This window comes from Lathamus discolor, chromosome 3 (assembly GCF_037157495.1).
Source record: "Lathamus discolor isolate bLatDis1 chromosome 3, bLatDis1.hap1, whole genome shotgun sequence".
Lineage (NCBI taxonomy): Eukaryota > Metazoa > Chordata > Aves > Psittaciformes > Psittacidae > Lathamus > Lathamus discolor.
The window spans coordinates 37,718,357-37,739,269 of record NC_088886.1 but is presented as its reverse complement, the minus strand read 5'-3'; the positions used below and the strand labels follow the sequence as shown (position 1 = coordinate 37,739,269).

At 44.0% G+C, this 20,913-nt stretch overlaps 2 protein-coding genes across 4 annotated transcripts in view; one reads left to right on the top strand and one right to left on the bottom strand.

Moving 5' to 3' along the window:
• The first annotated feature begins 1,933 nt into the window (after positions 1 to 1,933).
• On the top strand, positions 1,934 to 8,893 carry B3GALNT1 (beta-1,3-N-acetylgalactosaminyltransferase 1 (Globoside blood group)). The gene is made up of 2 exons (XM_065674664.1): positions 1,934 to 2,238; positions 5,699 to 8,893. The coding sequence occupies exons 1-2, from the start codon at positions 2,183 to 2,185 to the stop codon at positions 6,750 to 6,752; spliced, it is 1,110 nt and encodes a 369-aa protein (XP_065530736.1). The 5' UTR covers positions 1,934 to 2,182; the 3' UTR covers positions 6,753 to 8,893.
• The window catches only part of PPM1L (protein phosphatase, Mg2+/Mn2+ dependent 1L), a 112,261-nt gene continuing 99,069 nt past the window's right edge, over positions 7,722 to 20,913 (bottom strand). For 2 of the 3 annotated variants that reach the window (XM_065674663.1, XM_065674662.1), the window contains exon 4: positions 18,050 to 18,665. In XM_065674663.1, the coding sequence (XP_065530735.1) occupies positions 18,319 to 18,665 (347 nt within the window). In that variant the 3' untranslated portion in view covers positions 18,050 to 18,318. Of the gene's footprint in view, positions 14,882 to 17,043; positions 18,666 to 20,913 lie in introns of those variants that run through there. The other variant, XM_065674661.1, reaches the window with a different exon arrangement.

The following is a 20,913-nucleotide window of genomic DNA, read 5'->3' as shown; positions in this document are numbered from 1 at the left end:
TCTATTCCATTGTTGCCTGCTGATCTAAGATGATTTCCCTCAGGGAAGGAACCAAAGGGGGAAAGCAACAGTCTTGATCCAAAGATTATATTTTTTTGTTTTTGGCTGCATTCTAAACAGTAATCATAGAATCACAGAATGGTTTTGGTTGGAAGGGACCTTAAAGCTCATCTAGTTCCAACCTCCCTACCATGGGCACAGCACCTTCCAGTAGACCAGCCTGCTCAAAGCCCTGTCCAACCTGGCCTTGAACACTGCCACGGATGGGGCAGCCACAGCTGCTCTGGGCAATCTCAGAGTTGCTGTGCCAGTGTCTCACCACCCTCTTAGTAAATAAAATAAGAATAAAAAAAGAGGAGATAGGAAATTTAGTCTAACATCACTGAATCCATATTGAGCCTCCATGTTATTGACAGTTAGCAGACCTACGCTGGGCTGGCTTGATGCATCCTGAGTACTGCAGTACTGGTTTGCCCTCATACCCAGCTGCATTAGTATTAGTTACCAGCATTCGTCTTTGGTCTAGAAAGTACATAATCAGCAAAAAGATGAGAAGGTCTTCTGGCCACATGGGCTGCTGATGGGTAGGGTAATCATTTCAATAATTACAACACTGGTTGCTCAGCTATCACACATGTTGCATAAAATAAACCTCAGTCTTGACAGACAAGTTGTAATCTGGTTTCTCTTGAAGCTGAAAGGGTTGTACCAGCAGTAACCAAGGGCAACAAAAGATTACTGTGACATACTTACTGTTGTAAATTCTTCATATTTAATAACATGGATAGATTATGTGTAGAGTTCTTTTCGGGAGCAGGTCAGGATGTACTAAACCAGGGAAGAAAGTGTATGCGTTTCTTTCTAGGTATGTGGATGAATCAAAAAATGGGGAGACAGGAAACTCTGTGAAACACACTGTTGATGTAGCCAAAGGGGCCAGAATTCCCTGCAAAACTGTGCTGTTTTCTTGAAACAGAGCTATCTTGATCAAAGGCAAAACCTCCCTCCTGTGCCAGCGAGAGGATGGATGGCTCGCTTCTGAGGGACTGTGCTTCAGTTCTCTCTACTGTACATTTGCTCCCGCTATATTCTGGTATTTATTTGATATTTATGCTTGCATAAATATATTTACTATTTTATATTTATGGTTGCAACTGTAATCAACTCAGATTATTGCCTTAAAGAAGTGATTAAGCAGTATCTGACTTTTTTATGAGCTAATTACATTTCCTTCTAGGACAGAACAGCTTCTGGAGACTCTGGCTTTGCAGTTTTTAACTGTACTTGACTCAAACCTGAGTTTGGCTCAGAGCAAGATTTTGTGGTGCAGAGCCACTCCCAGAACCGATTTCCTGCGTTGCTTTGGAGTTTGTACACCAGGAGATCAGAGCCAAGCTGTAGTCAGCTGCACATGATGCAGCATGATGCAGCCTCCTGCTTGCAGGTTCTGTATCTATTTGCACCTGAAGGTGAGCGTTTGAAAGAGTGAGAAATGTACCTTTGATTTGTCCAAAGGTGTATTTGCTTTCCCGGGGTGAGGCTATCTTGCTTATGCAGGATCTGACTAAACATTCAGTTTAAAACCCCCAGAGTAATAAAACTGGGACAGCTGGTTTAGCATCGATTATTCAAACTCAAACTTTGCACAATAAACCTTTCGTAAACTCTGCAGCTTTAACGGTAACCTGTGTACGTTCCTGCGCTGTCCAGGCAGGATATTCCACCAGGGCTGCATGCTTTTGTAATGTTACAAACTGTAGTACAGTCATGTAGGGAAGCCGGGGGTGAGCCCTCCCCATGATTAACTCCAGCAGCTAAGGCAAGAGAACAAGTTCCATTTGAAAATGCCCGTCTCTTCTTTCCGGGAACCTGTGAAGAGCCCGCTGTGCTGCGGATACAGCCTGTAACGAGCAGGTAGCGGCCGGAGCCCCCCCTCCGGGGCTGCTGGCGCAGGCCCGCCCCGGTCTCGCTGCGGGGAAGGCGAGGCCTGCCTCAGGCCCGAGGAGGGGCCTCCCGCCCGGCTCCCCGCTCCCCGCAGCGCTGCCCCGCCGCGGAGGCGGGCGTTCTGCGGTGCCCGCCGCGGCCCCGCGGCCCTCACTGACCCGGAGCGGGGCCGGCCGTCCCGAGCCAGACCCGGCGCCGTGGCCGCGGGGAGCCGCAGCCGCTATCAGCCGGAGGAGTGATGCCCTGCCCCGCCCGGCTGCCGGCAGCGCGGCGGCAGCAGCCCCAGACGCGACGGTAACGGCTACAGCGGCGGCGGCGGGCGGAGGAACGGGGACGGGGACATGGCGTTCCCCACGGCGGGGCGCGGTGGGGCTGAGGGGCGCGCGGCCTCCCGGGCAGCCCTGCCCTTGACAGCCAGCCCTGACGGCGGCGGCGGGGGTTCCTAACGCGTGTGCTCAGTTGGTTTTCTTACACTGGCTTTCGGGTTGGTGGCTTTTCTCTGTCAGTAACCTCAGACTCCTGCCACGTAGGGCCAGCGAGCTGCGAGCGTGGAAGCAACTGAAAGCAGCGGTTGTTGCCCTTGCTTTGCTCCCGCTGAGTTATCCCTGGAAGGCAAAAACTGCCGGTAGAGAACGGCTTCCAGGTTCCCCAGCAGCTGGGAGGACTGCAGCTGCGCCACAACGCCAGCCAAAATCGCAGCTTTTAGACCTCACATCTTCAAACCCATTGCTTTGGTTTAAGCGTCTGAAACAGGGAGTGAAGAGCACAGCCCTCGTGTGCTCGGGTTTCTCCTTTGCCTTGCCTTTTTGTTCTTTTTTGCCTGTATTTGCAGGGTTCTCACTTAATGATGCTGGAGGATGGCTGCCTGTATGCTGGATTCTCAGCGTTGCAAAACCAGCTGTCTCATGTTTTAGGGAGTGTAGCGTCCACCCCATGACCATTCTAAAAGCTATGTTTTGGCGAACCTATGCTGCCTTGCAAACTGTTTAGCCTGTCACTGGAGAAATGAGACCTTAAAAAAGAGAGCAACAAGGTTTGCGGAGACAGGACTTTGGCTTCCTCGAGAGACACTCAGCAAAACAGCGCTTTACACTGCTTGTCCCGGATGCCCTGTGGCTATTCGTAAGGATACAGAATCTTTAAGATGCCATCTTACATACTGTAGGCAAAGGACCTGAACTGATGATTTATTTTCCCAGATTTTCTATTGCGTAGCAGCTCAGGTCGCGATTCTGTTGTTCAGAATGTCATGTAATCAGTCTTTTCTGTCAGTAAAACACCAAAATACTTACAATCAGATTTTTTTTTTCATTAGGTAGTCAAGAACTGATCAAATTTTGATGCAATTTACTTTAAACGGATCATCAAACCCCGAGAAGTGTTATTTATGTAAACTCAAATACTTAAGTACTGATACGTAACTAAGGTGGTTTTCTTCCAGTATGTGTTTTTCATATTGTTAACTGAGAGTCAGGTTGATGTATATAAAGAGAGAAGAACTGAGCATTTTTACTACTGTTTTCTTTCCACAAAACTAGGGATTAAATAGCAGATTGGCAACTCCAAAGGGTTTTTTATTCCGTTAAAATCATCTTCCCTAAATGCAGTTTGAACGGCCTCAATTATACTTTCTTTTGCACTTGCAAACTTCTGTTCTGTTTTACTTGCATATGTTTAACCCATATGGAGAAAAACAAGTGAATGAGCACGAAACCTCTAAGGTTTTGTGTTTTTATAAGGCAGGACATCAGTCACATTAGGAAATTCTTAATAACATGCTAATCTGTGGTTATATTAGGTACCTTTAGTGCAGGGTTGACTCCTGATTGTCACTTGGTATTTTTTGAGTAACTCAGCCTTGAAAGGGATCAGTCTGAAATTATTTTCTTTAAATAGCTATTTGCATAAAATTGCTTTAATGCATTTTAAGTGATGCGCTTTGTGTCGTCAGTGAAATGTGCTCCAAATGCTTCCTTTAAAGGATCATTCATTTAAAGTCAGATCATACCCAGAAATACAAGGCAGGTGGGCTCTGGCAAATCAAATTCATCTAAATTCTAGCCTGCTTTGTTGGGGTTTGGATTTATTCTTTTTTTAAATATGAAACATTTATAAGGCCTGCAGTGATCTTTATGAAGATAAGTTAAGTAGTAATTAATTGTGCTGTGAAATTGAACCTTTCATCACCCTTACTGCGTCTTTATGGATACTTTACAGCACAGGGTAAACATTACTGCAGACATTAGAAATCATTTGGAACTCCCATGGTAAGACATTGTAATGATTTTGGCTTAAAGATATCTACACAGCATACATAGTTTTCAAGAGTACAGTAAAAGTAAGCACTGCTAAATGGAGGGTGCAGGCCTGAAGTTCTGTTTTTACATTTAGTTTTGGCAAGATGAATTGATGCAAGCACCTAATCCTGATGCTGTAGTAGTGTCTTCGGGGGTTTATACCTGTGCAGTTTGGACTCTGGACCAAGACATATGTCTGTAGTCAAAAAATGGCTTTGGTTTGTCTTCATCTCCAGTGCTGACTATGGGTTTTGGTGTGTGTGGTGTGCCTGATGGAGCTGAGAAAATCCACTGCTTTTTTGGCAGATGGGTAGCGTTTTGCATAAAAATAATGCAGATGGAATTCCTTCTTTAAAACCTAAGTAGATGGAAGTAGTAGGAGGATTTTGTAGTGTCTTGTTTGTTTAAATGGAAAATATTAGAGTAATTTACAAAACTTCTGTAAGATTTGAAATTTGTGGGCTGCAGTGGATTCCCTGCTGCTGCCATTATGCCAGATGTAAAGCTGCCATGACAAAGTTCGTTGCAATGCCCCTTTACTCCATCTCTTAGAATCATAGAATGGTTTGGGTTGGAAAGGACCTTAAGGTCATCTAGTTCCAACCCCTCTGCCACCTCCTTCGACCGGCTGGTCACATTTCTTTTGATGCAGCCCAGGATACAGTTGGCTTTCTGGGTTGCAAGTGTGCACTGCCGGCTCATGTTCAGTTTCTTGTCGACCAAATAATAAGCACCTATTAGAAAATAAATGATTGCTGTTCAGTGTTGTGTGTTATGAAAGTAGCCATTTCTTTGGGCGGTGTAAGAGCTCTGTCTGTCAAGATACATTTGTGTTAGCGTGTCTGTGGCTGTGGTGTTGTTCATAAGGAAGCTGATTTTTTTCCTCCTCCATCACCTCTTCAGTCAATTTGGAACAAGTAGATGTTCAGCCGTTAAAAAAGAGATGAAATATTTGCTTGTACTTCTCTTTTTGCCTGCTTTCTTGGCCAATTTGGTCCAGCTTATCAAAACCAGTAGGAATTCCTTGCTTTAAAGTAAATCACAAGTGTTTGAAGCCTCTGAACATCAGTTTGCTGAGCACTTTGTAGCAGTTGGGTTTTGTTCCGGGTATTCCTCCCTTGAGATTTAATTGAGTCAAAGAAATTGTGCTGAGATCTCTGGGGTCACAGTGCTTGCTGTGTGATCAGATTTATGTAGGAGGAATTTCCAAGATGAAAGTCATGAGGTCTCAGTCCGCACTGTGCTCAGGAGTCGCTCAGTGTTCTGCTTATACCCATTTCTGGAATACAGTAGCAATTCCTGGTGTGCAGGGTGCCATATGTAACAGCTGGACCAACGGGTCTGGTATTTATCTTCATTGTATTACAGCGTATGCTCAACTGACACTTGACAAGATAAGAAAAAGATAATATTTGAATAACAGCGTTCTGAAGACTCCTTTTTAATTTCTTTTTCAGCAAGAAACATATCTCGGGACCTGTGGTACGGATTTTGGAGGTCACTGATGCACTTCTGCAAACCAGTTATTGCTCAGATCCAGTTAGTGTTGTGTACATGAGACCACTAAAATGGATTTTTTTGTTTCTCGTTGTATTTGCTGTCACAGCAGTGTGGTACGTGGCTTTTTCTTCCAACACTGTGATTAAGCATACAAACCTCATGTATTTCTATGAATATGAACCAGTTTACAAGCAACATTACCTCTTCACGTTGCGGGAGCGCTTGAAATGCAAAGACATAAATCCATTTCTGGTCATCTTGGTGTCTTCACGTCCCGAGGACGTGACGTCAAGGCAGGCCATCAGGATGACGTGGGGGTCTCAAAGCTTCTGGTGGGGACATCGAACTCTAACCCTGTTCTTACTAGGTCAAGCTTCTCAAAGAGAAAACAATGCTGCAGCCCTGTCAGTAGAAGACGAAAGCATCCTCTACGGCGACATAATTCGCCAGGATTTTATGGACACTTACAACAATCTTACCTTGAAAACAATCATGGCATTTCGGTGGGTCACTGAGTTCTGTTCAAACACTAGGTTCCTCATGAAGACCGATACTGATGTCTTCATCAACACTGCTAACTTGATAAAATTTCTGCTGAAGCTAAATTCGTCAGAAAATATTTTTACTGGTTATCCTCTCATCGATAACTTCGCCTACAGAGGCTCTTACCAAAAAACATACATCTCGTATGACGAATATCCATTCAGGTTGTACCCTCCGTATTGCAGTGGGATGGGCTATATCCTAGATGGAAAACTGGCCCTGAGAATTTATGAACTGATGAGTCATATCAAGCCTATTAAATTTGAGGATGTTTATGTTGGAATTTGCTTAAATCTGCTTAATGTGAACATCAGTATTCCAGAAGATAACCAACAATTCTTTCTTCATAAAATTAATTTTGATATCTGTAAGTATAGGCATTTGATTGCAGTACATGGCATTACATCAAGTGAAATAATCAGGTTTTGGCAGGATTTGTCATCAAACACTTCAGTCATTTGTCTTTGATTCTGTATGAACACGTAGAGTGAAATGTATTCAGTGTGAAAACGTCCAGGGCAACACCGAACAAAACCACAGCTGCAGAGATGGCTTCAACTGAAGGAGGGCTGCACTGCTGGGGCAAAGTGCAGTGACAACATTTCTCTATGGCTTTCTGCTACTCTGAAATAAAGTTAGGAAGTCACAACGCACTTTCCCATGTACATACCCTGTGTATGCAGGATACTTTGGAATACACCATCCTAACTTCCGCTGGTGCTTCTCCATGTGATCAGCTATAGCTGCAGGGGTTCTACCTGAATCTTCTGGAGTATATGAAATGTCACCAAGGAATAATGCTTATGCTAAGAAACTGGCTTTGGAGATGATTCCCAGATTCCTGCGTTGATTGCTTTTATTGCTTTTATAAGTACATCATCCTTTGCTACTTTCAAGTGTTTGTTCTGTGTCCATCATGAAGCTTCTGACGCCCTTTTTCTTTCGCTATCTCACTACTGTAGTTGTCCCAAGAGTTTACACCTTCTTATTTAAATGTATCACCTCTGAAATTGCTCTGGGAGTATTACAAGCCTGTGGACCTTGTGGGGTCTACAGAAGCTCATGGGAAACTCTGGGAATGGGATGCACTCTGTGTGTGTGTGTCTATAGATGGATAAGACGATTACCTTGGTGTCTTCAGTAATGTTCATAGCCTACTAGAGGGCTAGATGCAGTGCAGTTCACACGCAGTTTAGTTACTAGACATCTCTTAATACATCAGAATAATCAAACCCCACGTATGTACACACCTACATGTGTGTACTTCTGCATGGGAGTTTTGGAACCACGTTAGGAAGATTCAAATAGATTAATTTATATTGTGACATGTTTTTTTTTTTGGAACATCTATCCTAAAAAGAGCTTTCTTCAAATTTTAAAATGAAAAAGGTAAGAAATGCTAAGATTTGTATTTCATAAAGAAGACAAACTCTACTGTATCTGTAAAGACAGGTATTTTAATCACTTTATTCATCTCAGCAAGGCCAAGTTTTCAGTAGTTTACACTTCTAATAGACAACACTACAGAATTTGCAACTGCATTAACATAGTTACTTTTGACACATCCACTACACAGTGAAGATACTATAGTTGCATCCTGTACACCTAGAATGACAGAGCACTGCCACCTTGTTTGTCCTACAGCTAGGATGGTACCGTGTATTTACATTTGGCTGTCTTTCAGCTAGTCTCTTAGAGACAAATTAGAAGAGGTGCAGAAACCTCTAGTACCAAGTTGGAGGTTTTACCAGGTTTTTTGTTACACTGTGATTATGGTCAGTATTGAATTTTGCTACCTTATCATCTACTGCACATGGGCTTTTGGTGGAATTATAGGAAGTGTTGTATTTTTTAGATATAAAAATGAGGTCTTGGGGACCATACTCTAGACAAGTATTTCAGATGTCACTGTTTTAAGAATGTATGTTAAGAAGGTCAACACTTTTCAAAAATAGGTATTTTTTTTTGTTAAACTAAATGGCTAAAGATACAGTATTGCATAATGGAGGGAAGAATGCTCTTCTATTTCTCAAAACAGAGGTAAAACTACAGCTGTTCCTGTGGGTTTAGGATCTTTTATTTGATTGTTGTACTGTGATCAGATCCCGAGAGCTCTGTGAGAAATCTTTCACTTGTTCTTTGATTGTTTGTACATCCTAAGGAAAATCAACCTGATTTTTTTTTCTTATAGGCCTGCCATGTTAAATGTTAAGAAACCGGTTATTTGTCACAAGAACACTGATGCTACCACACAGTTTGTATTGCTTTTTCAAAAGAAAATAAGAATGTAATTATGAGAGACACTGCAATCTTCAGAAGCTGGTTGGCTAAAGCAGCCAGTGCTCCCGCCGAGAGACCCAGAACCCACAGTCACAGAGAGGTGGCTGTGGGCAAAACACAGCCATCACCAGGCCACCAAGCAAGGTACTTTTAAGTATTTGTGCCCCACAATGATAATGCCAGTCATAGATTACAGGGGTTTTGCTCATACACAGTGACCTGTTCATGCCACCTGAAATTCTCATGTAATGACATCAGTTCTGCAAGAAATGTACGGTGTAAAATATTCCTGCTTTTGTTTTATTAAAAAAAATATTTTCATTTCCAAATCTGGCTTGTATTTGGGTCTGACCTTATTATTGCTTAAAAGTCTAAAAATTCACAACTAAGCTAATGTTTCTGTTTAAAGCAAATACCAGGGAAGTTTCTAGTGTGAGCAGCGACGCAAAAGGTAAAAAAAGCTTAAGAATGTGAACTAATACAAGCATTGAAGTCAGTGGTGGGCCAAATTTTATTGCATCTGCCTACAGTATTGTACTAAAACTGAAGCCTAAACCATAGGCTACGAGCTTTCCAGATACTCAGATTCTTTTTCTCATGCAGGCAAGCGGTTCAGAAAGCTGTATTAAAACAGAATTCCAAACCGTTGTAACTTTGATGAGGAAAAGCGTGGGGCTTTCCGACTGGAAAAACCTAATGACAATCTATTGGTCAAAGATGCTTGGAATTGCTGCGGGGTGGATCAGAGAAGGGGTTTAAAATGCAAAATTTCAAGCCCGTGCGTCTTGTATGGTATCCCAGAAGAGTTAGAAAGTGAAATGCGTAAATGTTTTGTGTGCATTCTGGAACAAACAAGTTCAAAATCACCAGTGAGACAGCACGTGCTGCAGACTTTGGGGTGTTATTATCTATGATCAGTATCAGCGAAACATAAGACAGTTTGGAATATTTTTCTAAGCTTTGTCTCACCTTTTCTAGTTACCAGTAGAGCATTTCAGTGACAGTTCATTGCAAAGACCTCACAAATGCCTGGATGCACAATCAAGAATGTAAATTTATTGTATTTCTTTCAAATTTAAACTAAGAACTCATACAGGTTAATTGAGTGATGTGACACTGAATTCCTGATCTGTGTCCATCAATTATGTTAGATATATTGAAGGAGTTTGGGAGGCAGAGGTTTGCTCTGCAGTAATGAGTAATGTGTACATTTATTATGTACTTTACAGTTTGCCTAAGACAGAGGTGGTAGGGCAAAGCTTTCTGCAGTCTCCGTTAAATTAAGGTCATCAGGTTTTAATGTAGATACTGTGTATTAGATTAATGTACTGTACTAGAGGTACTGTACTGTATATTTTAGATTGGATATAAGGAGGAAGTTCTTTACTCTGAGGGTGGTGAGGCATTGGAATGGGCTGCCCAGGGAGGTTGTGAATGCTCCATCCCTGGCAGTGTTCAAGGCCAGGTTGGACAGAGCCTTGGGTGAGATGGTTTAGTGTGAGGTGTCCCTGCCCGTGGCAGGGGGGTTGGAGCTAGGTGATCTTAAGGTCCTTTGCAACCCAAACTAATCTATGATTCTATGATTCTCTTAAGCTGCAAACCACAACCAAGTGCAAGTGCTCTGGGCAGGAAGGAACACGTTAAAATGAAGCTAAGCAGGTGGTTGGGTTTGGTTTTCATGTATAGTTGAGTTCGTATTTTGAAGAAACATGAAACTGTAAAACAAAACCAGACCTCCCCCACTCCACTTACATATTGGGTTTCTAAAACTCCTAAAGCCCTGTCACTTCACAGGACTAAAGAATATGTAGTCTCTCTCTCTGAAATGCTGTGTGTGATTCTTAGCTAAAAGCAATATTGACCTGCAGCTCGCACGAGGAAATACTACCTGTGGTACAGTTTGCCTTACCTGCCCTTATGGGATGTTGTGACTTAGTTTTCCTTCTATAAAATAAGGTCTTAAAAATAGAACATTTACCCTCAGCACCCTCTCTTGAGATGGTTCATATATCTGAGCTCTGCCTGATGCCAGTCTTCTGACAGTTGCTGTGCAGCATGTTTGTTTTCCAGACCACACTGATACGAGTGACCTGCACAAGATTTAGAGAGGCCAGCATGTGGGCATCACATCCATCCGTTTGGGCTGGGCTGGGGTCAACCCGGTACCCTGCCGCTCCTCTCAGCCACGCTTGGCCTGCAGTGGTCCTCCACCTAGGAGTAAAGTGCATTCTGCCGTGAGCTGGCAATACAGATAAAATCTTAAACACACTTCTGCCTTGGAGTGAAAATATGTTACAAACCAGCCTGAAAAGGCTCTTAACCTTTGATAACGCAGTCCTGTTGCACTGAATGGAAGCTGTCCTTAACCAAGATGGATGCCTAATTGTTGCAGTTTTGTTATCTTGGGTGTTGTGTAGGATTTTTGTTAATAAAGCTCTGACCTGCCCTTTTAGAGTTCTAAATGTGTGGTTTATTTTCCTAATGCATCCGTCTTAGTCGTTTCTGAGGGAGCATTTCCAGGTATGCTGGATAGAAGTGGGTTTACAATCGCTTGATGTATCCAAACAGTCCAGGTTTTAAAGTTTTTGCAGGCCCTGCTCCTGTTCACTTTGTACTTAACGGTCACACCATTGTTACAGTTTGCCATGTTAAAGGTAGGTGGGTTTGAACTGTATAAAAATTGATTGTACTTGTAAATCCAGCACAGCTAAGCACTGCTTACCGTTTGTACTGGACTTACGCACCTAGGAGCGATGCACCAGAGAACAGCAGAGAGATAAAGTATGGACTGGAACTACCTTCAAAGAACTCTTCCCAACCTCTTCCTGTGACTCTTAGGGCTACCAAGATGAAAGCAAGTACAGATAAAGGACAGTTTCATCTGTATTGTTCTCGCACCCCTGCATATGGTGTATGAATTGCTGGGGAGCAGTGCTTGACAGCCCTGTGTTTAGATTTCTGAAACATTATAACCAATTATTCATTTAATTAATGTGGTAGAATGTGGGCTGGAGTAGATTTCTGAGCATGTGTGTCCCTAGAAGTACGGGTGCGTCTCCGCAGGACATTTAAGAGAACAAAGGGTTGGCCATTTAAATACAGAAAAAGTGCACTTTATTTATTGCTCAACTAATTCAGTGTTTTCCTTGAGCCTGAGCAGACAAGACCAAACCCAGGAGCTGACTTGGTCCTGAACCTGGGTTTCAAAACTTTACTCAAGAATTGTTCTTGATACAAACCACTATTTACAGGTTTGGAAAGGCTTCAGCTGCTTTGACTGCACACATCCTGAATAACAGAGCATCTAACCCATCATCTGTAACTAGAGACAGCTTATACCGAGAACTTTCGGTTACCTAAGGGAAACCGTAAGTAAAACAGCTGCTACCCAAGCCTTATATTGTCAGCACTATATAAAGAAAAGTAATTCAATCTCCAACTAAGTATTAACTTAATTGCATATATCTTTTCAGGTACAGGTCTGTGGGTTTAGAAAGGTGACTTAATATACTGACAAAACTGAGGGGCAGCAGCTCTGGTCTGTGCAGTTGCCAGGCTTCAGCTGAACATTCTACATTTTAACCTCGCAATTTCGTACAGCCAGATTTCAGGCTGGAGGCCGAAAAGCCTGCTTTGGGAAGCGAAAGGCTGGTGAGGGGGGTTTATTCTTTTGTATAATCGCTTGCTAGATGTTTCTCTGTGTAAAGTATCTGATACTATCAATATATTAATGTTTTTGAGGCAAGCATGTTACATACTCTGAGGGCAGCTGAGCAAGATAACTTCCTTATTGTCAAGGTCCAGCATTAGTGTTTACACAGGAAACCCTGTTAGTTCAAGCTGATGCAGTGCTTTAGTACTAACCTCTGCATTCCAAATGCTTCACAATTATTCTATGATTTAAATTTTACCTTATGTAAATGGTATAATACTGTAATGACCTTAGCAGTGGTTTGGTACTGACCTTATGTTCACAAGTTAGTAGGCGATACCTGCTGCTGGATGGAATTTACTTTCTAATCGAAACATTCTGCTCAGTAAAACAGGCTCATTCATTTCAAATTCTGTATTTTTAGAAACTGTAGGACCACAGCAGTCCTCACAGTGTCCTTTGTGACCACCCCTCCCTGTAAGACAGGATCAGCATGCCCACACCACTAGGACTGGATGTCGTGACAGAAGATGTCACGTTATGTTTCATATGAAATGAAATAGCGTCTCCTGCCAGCCTGGGGCTGGGGATGGCTTCTGGCCTCTCCTAAGCTGGAGTGCTATGGTCTGTGTGAGCTGCACTGCTGCCAGATGTTTAGATCCCACAAAAAATGCATTCACCGATGCGAAGGCAGCAATGCTGGGGGGTGAGCTGGCTGAGGACGCAGGGCAGGATTGAGAGGTGTCCTAACTTCTTAGTAGCTGAGTATCTGCATTTCTTAGCTGATGCTTAGCCTGTGGATGAACTTGCACAGCCTGCACTGCTTCAGCACTGCTGTAGAATTCAGCCTGAGAGAGCGGCTCTGCATCAACCTCACAGCAAACTTCTGTGGAAAGGCCAGTGGGGCCTTCAAATCACATTTTTCACAGCGACTAAAGAGTAACTCGTAACTTCGGAGGCCCGCCGTTTGGTTACCATGCTCAGGCCAGCCACTAGACGGAGCTACGGTCCCACATAACGAGGCTGGTTCCAAGACCTGGGATCCCCGCGATGGTACCAGTTGCTGCGCAGGTTGAAGGTTATACGGAAGGTCCTATGGATGCACAGCCTTTCAAAAAATCCACTGGTATATGGCAAGAACGATACGCTCAATGGTAGTCTATAATCAGGATGAGAAGCTAAATGGTGGTAGCTTTAAAATGTACTACATGAGTTAAACTGCTAGCTTGCACTACCACTGGGCAAAGCTCAACTTCTTTTAAGTAGTGGATCAGATGACTAATTACAAGGTGCACTGTTTCATATTGAACCATATGAAAGATGCTCTTTGGCAGCAACTTAATCCAGCAGTTTTCTGCCATGTGATGCTCTTACTTGCTGAACAGATGTCACCAATGGAGCTACTTGGGTGTAAGCAACAAAACCCATCCATGAGCACGTACAGCAAGAGGGAACTCTCAGATGGGCACAAGCTGCTTTAACCAAAATGTCTCTCCCTTTTTCTGAAGAGGTGCCCAGGCAGAAAAGCAGCCTGGAGAATGGTGTGCTGAAAGTGCTCCCTCTCTGATGCTGTAACACATTCTGACAGACTGCTTGAGTGTACTTGGGGTGTTTCTGGCTACAGTGTCTGGCTACCCTTCCAGATGTAGGGTATAGATTAAGGCAGTGGAGGATCAGCCCCCATATTGTTTAGGCTGCATAAGCAATACATACATTAATTAATCTCATCATCCAACAGCTGCATTTATCACAACAGGATTTGGCACAAATCAGCATGACTGGAAAGTTACCAGTGTCTAGATCTGGAGTAAAAACTTCTAGCGGGGAGCATAGGTAGGCACTGCGCATGTATGTGGAAGCCTGCACAAGCCTCTCATCTCCGCTAAACCTTCATCTTTAAACCTGAAGTAGCTTTAGCTAGTTTTTTAAACTAACAAAACCAAAAGTCAGCAACTTTACCAGAAATCATTGGCATGAATGTCTTTGGCCAGGAAAGAGTTATTAGAAAGGTGGGAGTGTTGCAGAGAAAACTGAAGGTGCTAAACCAGCTGTTGCTGGAACTGCAGATGCTGAAAGGCTGAAATAGGGCTGATGGGGTAACTGACTGGATGGGCCTATGAATGACAGGGTGAATGAATCTGGAATAAATATTCAGATGAGTCTGCAAAACAGTTCTGTAGCGCACTGTGCTGTGTTTTCCTACATCCCATGAGCATGGCTTGCTTCCAGAGCAAGCCACCCTCCCACTGCTTCCCCACGGTTCTTTGGGAGCCTGTGAACACGTAGGATTCCTGACACCTCATTCTGTGTATCTTGAGTGCCGAAGCAACCAGGCAGTGAGCTGTGCTCCAGAGCAGGTCAGCATCCCTCAGCAGCACTCACTAACCTCAAGAACATGAGCTGCAGGAGGCTGAGTGGCAGCTGCGAGCCTTTTGCTCAGTGGTGTTAGTCTACCATGGTATTTTTTTGGAGCTGACCATTGTCCCAGTTCCAATTTCTCAAATGCCTGTGATGGATTAGCGGTGATGTCCCTGCTACACAAGCATTCCTCTGCTTTAGGGTTCTGTAGGTGGCTGAGTCTAATTCTTCTGTTCCCTGGGCAGCTGTTTTGACAAGCGTCCAGGCAGTGTCCTCCAAAGAAAAGCCAGTACAACAGAAGCATCGCCTGTGAAGGAGAAAGGAAAGGCAAACGCAATACGCACCATGAGCTCTGCCCGGAACAGTTTCGATACTGCTGCTGTAGCATTACTGAGTACATGATTAAGCACTCCCATGAAAATATCACACAAGGATTTAATTTCACAGCGTTCTGACCTCAAATACCTTTTCAAAGTAAAATAACTGAAGCGCGCTGTCATTATTAACATTTCCCGTTAGCTGCTCAATTTAACCTCAAAGTTGCATTTCAAATTCCCCGAATGCACTGTTCAAGAGATTTAAGAAGTCCGCAGCCTTCGTCCTCCAGGGAAGGAGGGGTGCAGCCTGGGGCCTGCCGGTTTTGGAGGATGCTGGACACTTTCACAGAATCACAGAATCACAGAATCCCAAGGGTTGGAAGGGACCTAAAAAGATCATCTAGTCCAACCCCCCTGCAAGAGCAGGGTAACCTACAGTACCTCACACAGGAACTTGTCCAGGCGGGCCTTGAATATCTCCAGTGTAGGAGACTCCACAACCCCCCTGGGCAGCCTGTTCCAGTGCTCTGTCACTCTTACAGTAAAGAAGTTCTTCCTGATGTTAACGTGGAACTTCCTATGTTTCAGTTTACACCCATTGCCCCTTGTCCTATCACTGGATATCACTGAAAAAAGCCTAGCTCCATCATCCTGACACCTACCCTTTACATATTTGTAAACATTGATGAGGTCACCCCTCAGTCTCCTCTTTTGCAAGCTAAAGAGACCCAGCTCCCTCAGCCTCTCCTCATAAGGGAGATGTTCCACTCCCTTAATCATCTTTGTGGCTCTGCGCTGGACTCCTTCAAGCAATTCCCTGTCCTTCTTGAACAGAGGGGCCCAGAACTGGACGCAATATTCCAGATGCGGCCTCACCAAGGCTGAGTAGAGGGGGAGGAGAACCTCTCTTGACCTACTAACCACTCCCTTTCTAATGCACCCTAAGATGCCATTTGCCTTCTTGGCCACAAGAGCACATTGCTGGCTCATGGTCATCCTCCTATCCACCAGGACCCCCAGGTCCCTTTCCCCTTCACTACTTTCCAGCAGGTCAACCCCCAACCTGTACTGGTACATGGGGTTGTTCTTCCCCAGATGCAAGACTCTACACTTGCCCTTGTTAAATTTCATCAAGTTTCTCCCCGCCCAACTCTCCAGCCTGTCCAGGTCTCGCTGAATGGCAGCACAGTCCTCTGGTGTGTCAGCCACTCCTCCCAGTTTTGTGTCATCAGCAAACTTGCTGAGGGTGCACTCAGTTCCCTCATCCAGGTCATTGATGAAAATATTAAACAGCACCGGTCCCAGCACCGACCCCTGAGGAACTCCACTAGTCACAGACCTCCAGCTAGATTCTGCGCCATTGACCACAACTCTCTGCCTTCTTCCTTTCAACCAGTTCTCGATCCACCTCACTACTTGATCGTCAAGCCCACACTTCCTCAGCTTATCTATGAGGATGCTGTGGGAGACAGTATCAAATGCCTTACTGAAATCAAGAAAAACCACATCTACCGCTCTACCATCATCCCTCCACCTAGTCACTTCCTCATAGAAGGCTATAAGGTTGGTCACACTTCTGCTTTTCACTTGTCTGTTACTTGGAGTCGAGGGGCTCTGCCCAGAGTCTGGGATGAAAAGAGGCTGCTAGAGGGTACGATACAATTTGACCAGCACTGGTAGTAGCTATAGATCTGACTAAGAGTTGGGATACTCTCCAAACAAATGAAAGGAGGGAAGTTTCCTGGGGAAGAGATAACCTAGGAACAAAAATGAAAAGACTAAGATGGGAATTCCTGCTCATGCAGAAATTTGTCCTCTTTCATTTCTGTCTCGAGACACACACCTGCTCAGCACAACCACAACACATCATGGTATTTTGGGGACCAGCAGGCCACTTGCTCCAAAATACTGTGGGTGATGAGAAACAGGTGCCTGTTTAACCAAGTGATGTTGTATCTTTACCCAAGGAACAGATGATGTTAGTTAATGCATTACATCCCCGATTCCTCTCAGGATGCAAATACCAACAGCCTCCATCACCTTGAAGACAAGAGACTTTGGGAGATTGTCCAGGACAACACTTTGCAGGGAGGGAATCCCCAGGGTTATTATAGAACACAATACCAGTAAAGCAGGCATCTGAGACACTCACCTCCACCTCGGGCCGTGGCTCTGTTCCTCAGCACACACTGCCCTGCCACTCTGCCACCACTGCCTCTTGGTCATGAAGCAGGCAACTGAGTTACCAGATGTAGAGCAAACTCTGACACTCATTGTTTAAACTTACAGTAGTCACAGATTCCAAAATACAATTAAATACTGAAAGTTAGATCTAAACACAGTTTTATCTAGACCTAACACAAGCTTTTATCTCTGCAGTGCAAGGCCACTGCTATACCAAACAACAGTTCTACAGTGGTTTCCCCCCCAGTTAGCACCACTGATTAATCTGCAGTGGTAAAAGGAAGTCATTAATAGCGCTGACTTCCACCTAGGTCACTCTCAGGACTGCCCTGTTTTCATTAGTTTTCCAAACAGTCACTAACAAAGCAAATTTTACCTTGCATTACTTTCTTTACATGCCTACGAAAAGTCCATGCCAAAAAAATGAGTCTCCGGGAATGACCAACATTCTTCTATCACAACAGAGCTATTTTCTGATATAGAAGGTGTCAGACCTTAAAGGTATTTTGCTGAAGTTTAACATTAGTTGGTTTGAATACAATATGGCATAGAAGGAATGTTACCGGAGTAATGCACAGACTGAATAAACATGTGGCTTCAGGTAATTCAGTAGCTACACCTAATCACATGCTTGGCGCGGATTTATTTAAGGGAAGGGTGAGGTTAAACAAAGCAAGAGAGCCGGTTCTGTGGTAGCAGGCTAATATTTGGCTCCTTTTCCTCCTTCACATCAATACCGGGCCAATAATCACAAACCTTTTCCTATACAACCTTATCACTGCAGATTAAAAAAGAAAAGAGATGAGAAACATGACAGCGTCATTCTGAGGCGTCCCACCTATGAGTGAAGAGTAGCATCACTCCTATCATTTGCTGGTAAATGAAAGCACGGCCCTGACCTGGCTGCGTGTCTAAATGAACCTCTGACTGCTAGAAATGAGAGGAAAGGGATCAAAGGAAAAGTCTACACAGGATTCGTGAGGAAAATTCTGAAATGGAAGATTACAGTTAGCTTCTCAGGAGCAGCAAGGTCACAGAAGACAGGTACATGTGAACAAACTTAATTCTTATAATCACTCAGAATGCATTTGTTGTATTGCTCCTTTTGTTAAGCAAAGAACAAAGACCAGAGGGATCTGTTCCTTTTGTGTAGGATCTTAATGGTATTTACTAGAGCTTTCTACTATGTTTAAAATTTAAGAGTTTGGTTTAAGTTCAGAGCGAGGCAGAGAACCACCGGTAATTACTGTTCCTCTGTTTTGCTGCTATTCCTGAACTTCACCACCATCACTGTTATATTATCGGGACATCCTCTGTAAAAGGACTGTAGCACTATACTCTTTGCACCGAAGTGTGGTTCATCCAAGCGTTCCTTGATGAATCGGACAGCTTCCTCATTGCTGAAAGCATCCCACAGCCCATCCGATGCCAAGATCATGAACTCTGGCTGCAGTTTGTCCAGGTCAAAGGTAAGAATATCAGGGTCGGGAATGACAACATTCAGGTTCTTCAGAGGGTAATCCCCCAATGAACGGGACATGGCCAGGATCCCCTGAACACGCCAGGAGCCATTGAAGCTGATAAAACCACCTGGAGGGAAACACCAACACTTAATGCAGGTCTTTTCAAAGTTAAAGCATTCCTTTGGCTTCCTGCCAGACCCACCCAAAGAATTCACCCTGCGTATCATGAGGTGCACGGATGTTACACATCTCAAAAAGCAGGAGATGCCTTCAAGTGGATCTTGGAGCGCTGCAGGGAGGAGCTGGGTTGTGGCTGCTACCGCTGCTGCCACAGCTGAAGCAGAGAGGTCAGGAAAGGTTCTGCTTTCAAACAAAGCAGCTTCATGCTCTCTGCTCCACAAGAGAGATCAACTACTTACCGAGCACAGGTATTCCTGTACAACAGAAAGCCTTACAGCAGTGTTAAAACACAAATAGTGAAAGCAAATATTTACATTCATGTGTCAGTAAACACCTCCTTTTTCTGTGTAGTACATGTTTTTCCCATTTCAGATCTATGAAGGCAACAACACTGAAAACACCCTGCAGGAGGACTCACATCTGACTTTAAGCCATAAAGCAAAGAAGCAAGTGCAAGAATATTTATAGGCTGTTCTGTTCAACTGCCTTGAATGAGCTGTGTCAAAAAGGACCAAAAACTTGTGAACAAACCAACCACAAAATTTTACTTCAAGTCAGAAGGAGGCCATGTGGGATCTGACGGACTGATTTTAGCATCACAGTTGAAAATACATGGTTTTATTTAGGGGTTAATTATAGTGAGACACATTTTACACTGAAATTGGTGACTCTGACATAGCCAGCACCTGGCCGCTACACAGTTAGGTTGTGTCAGGGAGGGAACTACACAGTATTTAAGGTCCAAGAGTAAAAATGAGGCACCTTCAATTCCTATGCATACCTTGGTGTGCCACTGTCCGCACTGTTCATAGCAATACTGCTATATGTGACATCCACTCACTCGACACGGAACATTAAAATGTATGACAAAATGAAGTGAACTGTTGTGTTTTATATCCGCAAGCTGTCTGCTTTGGTGTTCGTTTAAATGTCTTTGTTCTTTGTAGTTATCAGCATGCTATTTGTCAGTCCCCTAAATCTTACAAGAGCATTTCCATTCCTGGTTGGCTGATCTGATCTGTAAATTCTTTCTGCTTTCAGGTGAAACTTAATGTCATGATTTGCTGGTTTTAAAGCTTGGAACTTGATCTGTGTTAAAAACAGCAGAAACAAAATTTTTTAGCTGGATGTTTTCATGAATATGGAGTCTCTGTTATGAAGGCATTTCATTCCACAGTCAAGAAAAGGTACTCGTGAGCTGACTGCAACTCCTCTTAGACATGGAGTCAAACAAACCTCGTCCAGCTGCTGCTGTAGCTTTTGAGGGTGCCTTGCTTGAATGTTACACAGCCACCTACTCACCAGCCCGGGGTTTATTTCTGGTCTTAAGTGCTTAGGACTATAGTAACTGCTGTGTAACCATGTGTACGTATTAGAATGACAGGGGAAGCAAAATGCAATTAAGAAGAGGCAGTTTTATATAGACATTTTAGACACAATTAGAGGACAGTGTGCAAGTTTGCGCCTGCAGCCCAGAAAGCATCCAGCTCTGGGGCTGCAACATAAGAAGGATGCTGTTGGAGCAAGTCCAGAGGAGGCCACAAAGACGCTTAGAGCATTGGAGCACCTCTCCTATGGAGACAGGCTGAGAGAGCTAGGCTTGTTCAGCCTGGGGAGAGAAGGCTCTGGGGAGACCTTAGAGCAGCCTCCCAGTGCATAAAGGGGCCAACAAAAAGCCTGGAGATGGACTTTCTACAAGGGCATGTAGGGATAGGACAAGGGGGAATGGCTTTAAATTGACAAAAGAGAGATTTATAGGAGATATTAGGAAGAAATTCTTTCCTCTGAGGGTTGTGAGGCTGGAACAGGCTGTACAGAGAAGCTGTGGCTGCCTCATCCCTGGAGGTGCTCAAGACCAAGTAGGATGGGGCTTTGAGCAACCTGATCTAGTGGAAGATCTCCATTCCCGTGGCAGGGGGTTGTAACTAGATGGTGATTAAGGTCCCTTCCAACCCAAACCATTCTGTGATTCCACATGATAGCAAGGCCTGTACCCCTCACGGTACTTGCAGAGGAGGTAGCTGATGCTGTGCACTTGCTGTGTGTGCTTACTGCAACCTCCGCAGGTTGTACTTCCATGCACAAAGTGACTTTTCAGTGCCACTCTCATGTGGCACCTGGAAGTGCCTACAGCACAAGTTGAGTTCCTGCGGTTTGCTGAAGTGTCTGTTGGCACTTCTAATATTTCCTTTCAT